Consider the following 9,461-nt stretch of genomic DNA (forward strand, 5'->3'; position numbering starts at 1 on the left):
AGTAGGCACTGAAGAGAGAGTTGAAGAGAACTTCCTTGATCCTGCGGTTGAAGTCTGCTTTTAGGCACTCCACCTCATTGCGGATGAGATCTGGGGAAAGGGGGCAGCTGTGGGTGGGGATAGATGTAGGATTATTGAACTGTTCTCTCAGGGATTCCCACAGAAGCGAGAAGAAGTCTTTGACCAGGCTGCTGACAGCTGAAGCCCCATCATCCGCCACCTGGTCCTGTACCAAGTAACCACAGTCTGCAGGTAGAGGCTGTGCTCTGCTGTCCTGGTGGAAGCAGCACAGAGGGACGTAGACACCAAACCTGCCATGGAAGAAAGAAAACAATGGCTGAAATAGCCATCCCAACAGGGAGCAGGGGGCACCTCCTCAACAGATACTGGCCCTGACAAGAGTGACAGCACATAGGAACCCTCACTCCAGAAGCAAACAGCCAACTCTTCTCCCCACTAAAAGCCCAGGGGCTGCAGCTTCAACACCTGTGCAGAGAAGCTTATTTAAACCCCATTTGTAGAACCAACAATCCCAATGGCTCAGTCTTCAAGTGGCAGTAAGGGCCCCTCACACAAACAGCAACTGAGGCAATTCACTTCATCAGCTCAGTGCTACCTCCCCTAGCCACTCCTGCTTCCTTTTTAATCCTAAATTGAGGAGATATTACAGCCAACAGCTCTGCTTCCCACAGTGGCTTGGGGGGCTCATGGCACCCCCAAGCAACTGTGCTCCCCCTGCCCAGAAGGTACAAGGTGGTGTCACTCACGGGTAGCCCAGGAAGAGAAGGTTGAGAACAGAATGGCTGCGGAAGAGGTTGACCAGAGTCCAGCAGAGCACCCATCCACAGAGGGTGAGCAGCACCAGGCGCACCATGTAGTGAATCGCCGATGTTGCACCCACCTGAGAGGCCTGCAAATGGAGAGGAAACACTCAGCAGTCCTATAACAACTAGTGCTAGAAGATGAGCACAAGGGATGCCTGTGGAGGAGGAGCAGCGAGAGGGGTGCCAGGAGGTACTAGAAGAGGGGTAGCTGCCCTCTTCCTCTCAGAAGCAGGAAATTGATTCTCTTACGAAGGTACATGCCTTTGGTTTTATTAGTAATTGACAGGATCCAAAAGACTCAAATAATCACGAGTTGTGAGGCATGACTGAAATATGGTGTTTGAGGAAAAATTCAGGGATGCAAAGTAGAAAAATATTTTTGCTAAAGTCCCTTATTGCTCTGATGATAGCCCAAGATAGCCTGAAACCCATTTCCTCTCTCTTTTCTTTAGAAGGATCAGGTCTCAGCATTCTGAAAGGTCACAGTTCTCAGCTGAGGGAAGAGAAGCTGTACACCTTGGCAATCCCCAACACAGATTTCCATAATTTATCTCTTTTGGATGTGCAGGCTGCAGTCTAGTGAGGAGGCACCACAGCAAGAAAGCCTGATCCAATCTCCAGAGGAGAGAAGGAAACTGAACTATGAAAAGATTGTTAAGGGTTAGAGCCAACACATGGGATACACAAGAACTTGCATGGAAGATTTCAATGCAGGAATTTCAGTCTATGGGAAATTTTACAGAGGCTGTGAACACAAATGAAAATGGAAGGAATCGGATGAAAAGAGAACTTCAGAGTTCCCACCATCTCCATTCATCTATTCAACAGGACATAACTGTTCCTTTATTTTATTTACTTAGTTTTAAACACTGCTTAGTTGCTTAGCCTAGAGTTGTATTAACCATTTCAGTGGACAAAACTTCTATCTTCCTGAAAATGACCTTTTACAGAGACCTATTTGGCCTGGTTCTGCTCCCACAAACACAGAGAAGGAAGGTCTCAAAATCTGTGGTAGAATGACCAGAGTCTGAGTTGCTGAGTAACCAGGACTGGAAAAGCAGTTCGACCAGTATTCCTGATTCACTTTGGTGTAGTCAGACATCCTCCTCCTGACCTTTCCCCCTGATCTCCTGTTCATTCTTGGCCAACCTCCCTATTTGCTTTCTGGTACCCACGAGATAGTGGGGTACAGTGCTGTACCTGCAGAGTAAATAAGCAAGTGGGACCATTTCATCTCCTCTTAAGATGTAGAGGCAACAGAGCTACCCAATACTGCAGGACATGACTGGTCTCAAGGAGAAAACTCCAAGGCAGAAGGGCATCCCCAGAAACTTAGTCCTTCACACCCAGACTTTTCTGAGGGCAGAAACCCTCCAACGTGCAGAATTTTCTTAGGCCATGGATGACCATCTGCAGCAGTTCTACAGGCGGGAGAGGGAACAGTGGGAATGTTACCTCAGAGATAAGGGCCCACACCAGCCTCCGTGCCAGCATCACTGTGATGAACGCCGCCAGGTGGTAGTCAATGAGGTGAAAATTCTGAAGGAGGAAAGAAAAAAGGTCTTCACCAGGAAAAGGGACTCTGAAACCACCCAGATGTGGTGAGACTAGAAAGCTGGCTGCTGGAGAGTACATTAGGACTGTTAGGACCTCATGTAAACATTCCCCAAATCTCTTTATTAGGGATGAGGGAAAGGGATTACATTAGTAACACGGCTATGTCTCCAGAAGCAAGATCTCCTCCATAGGGAGATTCCTTCCCATGGAGAGGTTTCCACAGAAAACAAAACAAACCCACCATTCAGGCAGGTATTTTTGGGGTCAAAGGGACATCTAGAACCAGAATCCTACTATGGAGAACAGGTTGCAGGTTTTCCACAGAAAAGCCCCTGAGCAACCAGAGGAAGGGCAGCCAAATGGAGCCCAGAGTGAGCACACCAGCTCACTTTCCCTTTTGGTCTCAAAAATGGTCTGTAGCAACCAGTGCTTCCTGATGAAACCAAGCTGATCCGAGAAACCTCATCTTCATTGGCCATGAAGTTCTCTGGCTGCATCAAGTTAGATACAGTTCTTACACTTTTTCAGTTATCAAATATAGTCTGGCCAGGAGAGTTAGCAGACTTCAAATACTGCTGTTCAGTACTTCAAGGACATTTTGGGTAAAAAAGAATGCTTGAGTTGTGATGGGAATAAACAAATGACTGTTAAATCCTGCCGGGTAGGGAGCCTCAAACAGAATGATTTTACTTCTAAGCCAGCTGTGTCCAGCACAGCAGAGCTGAGCAGGAGGCTGGTGACTGGAACACCAGCACCACCTGTCGGTACAGGTAACTGAGGGACCACCTCATGCTTCCAAGTAGCCGTAAGGACACGGTTCCAGCTGCGCAGGCTGGCTTTGCTCATGTGAGGCTTGCTGGCTTACAGGCAGCTTATTGGGACAGCAAGAACACTGAAACCGAGGAGGGTGAGAGCTTTACGTGAGCTGAGGATCTTACCCCCTGCCCAACTCTGCTGCTGCTCTGCTGTGGGATCCTAACAAAAATCTGCACATCTTCCTTCTCTCAGGGTCTGTTGTTTCAACTGGGAAGGGGCACTCACAGACAGCTCCTGGAGTCTCAACTCTGTGTCAAAACCTAGGGGCTAGCTAGGCCATGCAAATATCTGCAAATTTCCCCTGAAGGAGTCCTGCTGACTCCCCTCTCTCACCTGCCATGTATTTTCTCCCCTGTAAAATGGGGGATGACATGGCCCTGCCTGATGGGGGTGCACGTGAACTCTCATTCACTCCCTTAATGTCAAATGCTTGGTGATTCCTGGACTGAAGAAGCATGAAAAGAAGCTGTGTCATGAAAAAGCCCAAGTGATGGCACTTGCTGGGGAACTCACCAGTGAGGTGCAGGAAGCAGGGTGGTTGTATGGGTACCACCAGACAGTCTTGTAGATGTTGATGTACTGAATGAAGAGGGCTACCAGAAGGTAGATGAAGAACAGGAATTCAAAGAGAAGACTCCCATCCAATGGCAGTTCAGGGATCCGGCAGTGACGCACAGGCTCCGGAGTAATCAGTGCTGTGATCGGAGGCGCTGAGAGGCTGATGGCACTACCATTCCTGAAGCAGATAGATCTCACTTACTTGGTGAACATTCTACAACAGCTCTGACATTTTCCAGGACAGAGAGTGCCTGAGGTTGTAAATTTGAGACTGGGCATTGCTAGGGCAGAGGTGACAGCAGTCTTGCATTCATATTTCTGACATGAGGCTGGTGGTGAGCATCATCTTAGCTCAAACAAAACCCTTATCCAGAATTTTCTCTGAGCAACAGCTTGATCTGTCAGAACTGCTGTGACATGCCCAGCAGTATTTCAGTAAACTTGCACACTGAGGAGCAGAGGTACAGAGCAAAAATCATTAAGGACTCTGTGCTACACCAAACACATAATATTGGCTCCTTCCACCCATCACCACTACAGTAGCACCCAGCCTCCTTCTCTAGCATGGCGAAGTGCCCATTGTCTTTCTGTTCATGTCCTGTTCTGTTTTCTTTTTAAAAGAAGAGTAACTAAAAATGGAATGGAGTAGTTCAGCTACTTCCTAGAGGCAAACCTCTCAAGTGTTCTCACACTTCCTTCTTTCCTAGCTTTTCAGAGGAGGCTAGGACCTCCAACTAAAAGCTCTGGCATACTGAACTGACGGAGGAAGTTCAGACATAACTATGCTGTGTCTGACTGAAACCAGATAAGCAACGCTCTCCCAGGACCCTGGGGCCCTGACTCCACAGTCTCAACAGTCACTTGCTCCTCGAGAATGTCAAACTGTGTTATCTGTCTCTCTGCCCCAGAGAAGTCTGTAAAGGCCAAAGCAAAATGGCTTGGATTGCTCTACTCTGCAAGAATGAACCTATTCTAGGGCCCCAGCATGCACCAAATAACTTCTCTAGTCTGCCAACTTTTCTATGGAAGGAAGTAATGCTGGGCCCTTTCAGTTTTCATACCAAATGTGGTGATCTCAATGTCACTGTGTGTTCCTGTTTCAGCCCCCAACTTCCCCAGAAAATGGAGGTCATCTTTCCAACTATGAGAATTAGTTTCATCTGCAACCAGCAGCTCTAAAACAGAATATGGGCATCCTCCTGCCCTGCCTATTATGCAGGAGGAGGAGTCACAGCTGTGCTCTGACGTGTCACACTAATTCCCCAGGGCAGTGAGGGCAAGTGAGCGAGACAAGGACTCATCATTTGCTAGGACTCACTGCTCTGGGAACTGCTGCAGGAAAGACAAATGGAGCACTGTGTGATTTCCACCCCTGGCTGTCGTGACCACAGTGAGTGGTGAAGGGGGGCTGAGGCCACTTCCACAGTTCCCTCCATGGGGCTGGTTTTAATGCATAAGTCAAAAGAGGGGCTGCAGAGAGAAGCACGTACCACAGCAGAGGTGAGAAGAGAAGCTGGAAGAGGTTTGTCACACAGGACTTGTTCCCTCTTGGGTGAGCCATCTCCTAATGCCACAGCGGAAGGCTCAAGGTTCCCATTTCCCAGTCCCTCACTTTCACCACCAAGCCACACTCCTGCCAGGGTTCAGGGTGGATCAAGGCTCCTTGCTTTCAGCGCTGTCCCAGGCATAGGTGCCTCAACAACCCTCCCTTTGTCCTCACCTGTTCCTCAAACCAGTACCGTTTCCACAGCTCCCACCGACCAGAGTCTGGAGAGAAGGCAAAGCTGAACGGCTTAGCTGCTGCCGGCTGGGTCCCCTCCTTCCACCGGGCATGACCAGGAACCAGTCCACTGCCAGTGCCTCCAGCAGGCTGTGCCCCAACACCCAGACAACGATCCAAAAGCCTTCCCAAGTCTGCAAAGGAGGCAGAAACATCACTTAAGCTTTAAACTGCTGGTCACCCAGTTCACACTCCAGCCAAGCAAATTCATGCAGAGGGAAGTCACTCTCATACACTCAGAGCCCTGTGGGACACTCATCACCACTCTAAAACACTGTGCCACTTCAATGGCAGCAGGTCTGCTTGCACACTCAGGATGAACACCACTGACACTGCGTCTCTAAAAAGGGGCTGCTTGTAACAGCCATCAGTGACTGATAGCACTTACTGCTGGCTGGAAAGCACCACTGAGCATCTCCAGAGCTGGAGACGACACAAACGGGCTTTATTTCAAAAGCAAGCCTGGGAAGAGCCCTCTCCATGTTGTGGTGGAGCTACTAGAGCTCCACAGGTCTTTTTAGCCACCCAGCACATTACTTGCCCGGCTCTTGATGCTGGTAGATAATTTGGACACCCTCTGGCAGAGCTCTGAACTGACAGACAGGTGTCCACGAAGGGAACTGCATGGTTCAGCTCCTTCTGTGCTAAGAATGCCCAACTGACACCAAGGTAATACATCCGTTTAAAAGTGGGTTTAGTTAGCAGAGAAGTGCAGCAGGACATACATGTATGCATGTACTTCAAATGCTCATATAGGCAATCACATAACCCAGCCCTCAAAAGAAAAATAATTCAGAAGTAAGCTTGTACATGTTTATTTAATCTATTTATTTTTAATGACACATTTAAATCTATCAATTCCTTAAACTGAACTAGTATGAGAGAGGCTGGGCAACTCTGAATAGCAGAAACAATGGTGGAGTTTCTGGCACAGACTTTATCACTTCCCATACAATTTTTCTTCTATTTCACTGGTCTCCCACATGACACTGCAAGGATTTTGGCAGTCAGGAAAGTTTCCAATGGAAACACACAGCAGACATAAGGCAGTGAAGGACTGAACTGGAGTGCATGTGTGCTGTACAGGAAAAGACACTGAGTGAGCATCTCAGTACAAGGACTTTGGTGTGTCTGTGTGCCTGGAGTCTAAATCAGCTGCCCTTTTGGAAAAATATCGTAGCCAGAACCAGCCCAGGGGCCAAAAAAGCACACCCACCTTCTGGGAAACTCTAGATGTAGCTTTGAAATATACAGATGGAACCTAAGGTCTATTTATAATTCAGTCATCACCTCCTTTAAAATCCTGAGAAATCACAGCTGGCAGAAATGCCAGAAGTTTTTTCAGTGAGTCACAGTACTGTCACCATAAACACAGTGTGCAGGAGTACTTCTCTAAAAAACTCCCTCAAAGAATTGCCCTTTGTATTAAAATTTCCCATCCTTCATCTCTACTCCAATAAACAATTGTCATGGTTGAAACCAGGATACCAATTCTCAAACTTTCAACAAAAATCAATGTTTCAAAAGATGAATGCTTTCCACATACCCACATGAAAGTCACTTGGAAAAACCAAACCAAACCCAAAGAAAACCACACCAAAAAACAGAGATCCTGAAGAGAGAGAGAAAAAAATGAAAAACGAGATGTGAAAATGCATGAAAGGCGAGCAAACATTGGAGAATTTTGGTTTTGAGGTAAATAATGTGTTTTGGCAGACTTTAAAACTCTCATATCTCCAATAACAACACAACAGAGATTGAAGCCTTCCTTACCTTTCTAGTCAAGACTTAAAGCTTTCAGACAATTTTCCCTAGGTTGTTCTAGAGTTTTATTTGGGAATATTTGTATTTCAGGAATTAAATATAAACAAGAAAATTCTCCTGCATGTGCAAGACGAGCAGGGGCAGCAATAAACAATGCAGAATGCACTTAGGGCATTCAGACACTTTTGATAAGCAGCTGAAGTGAAGGAAAAAAAAGAGAAAAACCTCTAAAAAAGAACAGACTTGAAAGCCATTTTAAGCCAAATTTAGCTACCACATGGCCTGTGGTAGCTGAAACAATTGGTCTGATTCGACCTACAGGATATTTATGATAATGGATGCAATATGTTGGTGGTCTAATTAGTGCTATTAACAGTGGAAGGTATTTTATACCACATTCAATAATTCATGTAAATAATTTAACAGGTCTCATTAGTATCACCCCATTAGTATGCCTCACATGCTCGCCAATACAGACACTTGGACACGAAGTAATGGCAATTCCAGCCCCTGGCTTTGCAAACCAGTAAAATGCAGGTTTCTACCAGTAAAATGCAGGTTTCTACCAGTAAAAACAACTGTGCATGGAAAGAAGCCATCCTTAACATCAGTGCACATATTTTAAATGCACTTGAATAAGCCCTTTCACAGTGATTCATGAACATATAGACTGGGCAGTTCCTCAAGCCAAGCTTTAAATAACTTAACTTTACTGGAGTTAGATCAAATTAGGTAGGTGTTTGTTGGAGCAAAATCTGCCTAAGAACCATTCCTTTTTTGTTTGCTTTTATTTTGTAAAACTAGCCACACAAAACTGAAGCTCCACAGATAAAGCTAAACAAAGCAGTGAGATTACAGATCAGATTGACTCTAAGTCTGCTTTTTTTGGCCTTGAACCAACCAACAGGCCTCCTTTTTGAGGAGAAAGACATGGGGAAAAGCCTTTTTATAGCTTCCAATTAATAAACAAAGGCATGATTCTACTTTGAAAAATATGTGAATAAGACAAAAAGGTGTCCATAACCCCTTACTCCAACAGATAATATGCCAGTCATATAAAGTATTAATGAAGAGTCCACCCTGCTCCCTTCTCTGTTTGCATTCCCCACCCCGTCAATGATCTTATTTTATAGAGTCATGCAGAAAAAGTGACTAATGAAAGATAAAAGCTTTTCCTGACAAGACTCTTTAGTCCATTAATGTGACTCCACACTGTTCTTTCCAGTTCACCTACAATTTCCCTCAAACACGAGTCACATCCTTGTAGTCCCTTCATCCTCAAATCCTCAGAACGGATACTACCTAGCCTCCAAGATCTCCTCTCTGAGGCAGGTGTGGGCATCATAAAAACACACAGGCAGGATCTGGAGCCCAGCTACAGAACAGCAGTGGTCCTGCCCATGCACAGAGAATGGATGTGGGTATGGACAGCTCTTGGGTCCTAGGACAGACCATGCTTCAGGACAGAGACAAAACCTTCATTTGTGACACAGTTAGAAGAAAATCCAGAAACAGAAGGCATCAGACGTTTTGATTTCCAGTTCCTGTTTTTAGGACGACAGAAAGCACTTTGTAGGTTTTTTTTCTGTGCAACAATATCCCTCCTGCCCATCAGCTCCCCAGCTATCCTGATGAGGCGGGATCAAGGCAGGCAAGAACCACAGCTGTGTGCAAGACTTTACTGATAACAAGCTAGGCAGATGAATTATTCACCAGTTCAGAGGTGAAGCAGTGTGCAGCCCTGTCCTGCTCCCCAAGGACCATCACTCAGAATCCTACATCAGCAGCTGCCCAAACAGCTCTTGCAAGGGGCAGATCAGGAGAGAGTCAGTGACTCATCAGAATGGAAAGTGTGCCTGGTTCCCCATCTCTTTGCTGGAAATGCTACAAAGCACAGTCAGTTATTTTGATGGCGTTAATGTTTTGTAATTGGAGAAAACTCCAAGCCTCTTCAGTCCTCCCAGGAAGTTTGCTGCACTGAGGCAGGAGAACTCCCAGAGGCTGGAAAAATTCAAGTGGCTCTCCTTGGCTCCACAAGTCCTACAACCCGTTCCTTGCAAGAGCAGAAAGGGAAATGTGACCATCCTCACTTGCAGTAATGTGGTTCCAGAAGACCACAGGTCTCTCACTGCAACTCTCCATCTCGATTAAAGCAGCCCTCT

The 9,461-nt window shown here is 46.3% G+C and overlaps 1 protein-coding gene across 1 annotated transcript in view; it reads right to left on the reverse strand.

Annotated features, from left to right (window-relative positions):
• Nucleotides 1–7,115, reverse strand: part of TMEM39A (transmembrane protein 39A) — a 10,151-nt gene extending 3,036 nt beyond the window's left edge. The window contains exons 1-5 of the mRNA XM_008631747.2: nucleotides 5,476–7,115; nucleotides 3,711–3,933; nucleotides 2,280–2,363; nucleotides 768–910; nucleotides 2–311 (exon numbers count right to left, since the gene is read on the reverse strand). Of these exons, the coding sequence (XP_008629969.2) occupies nucleotides 2–311; nucleotides 768–910; nucleotides 2,280–2,363; nucleotides 3,711–3,933; nucleotides 5,476–5,690 (975 nt within the window). The 5' untranslated portion in view covers nucleotides 5,691–7,115. The remainder of the gene's footprint in view (nucleotide 1; nucleotides 312–767; nucleotides 911–2,279; nucleotides 2,364–3,710; nucleotides 3,934–5,475) is intronic.
• Between the last annotated feature and the right edge of the window lie 2,346 nt (nucleotides 7,116–9,461).

Source organism: Corvus brachyrhynchos, unplaced genomic scaffold, assembly GCF_000691975.1.
Source record: "Corvus brachyrhynchos isolate BGI_N302 unplaced genomic scaffold, ASM69197v1 scaffold3, whole genome shotgun sequence".
Lineage (NCBI taxonomy): Eukaryota > Metazoa > Chordata > Aves > Passeriformes > Corvidae > Corvus > Corvus brachyrhynchos.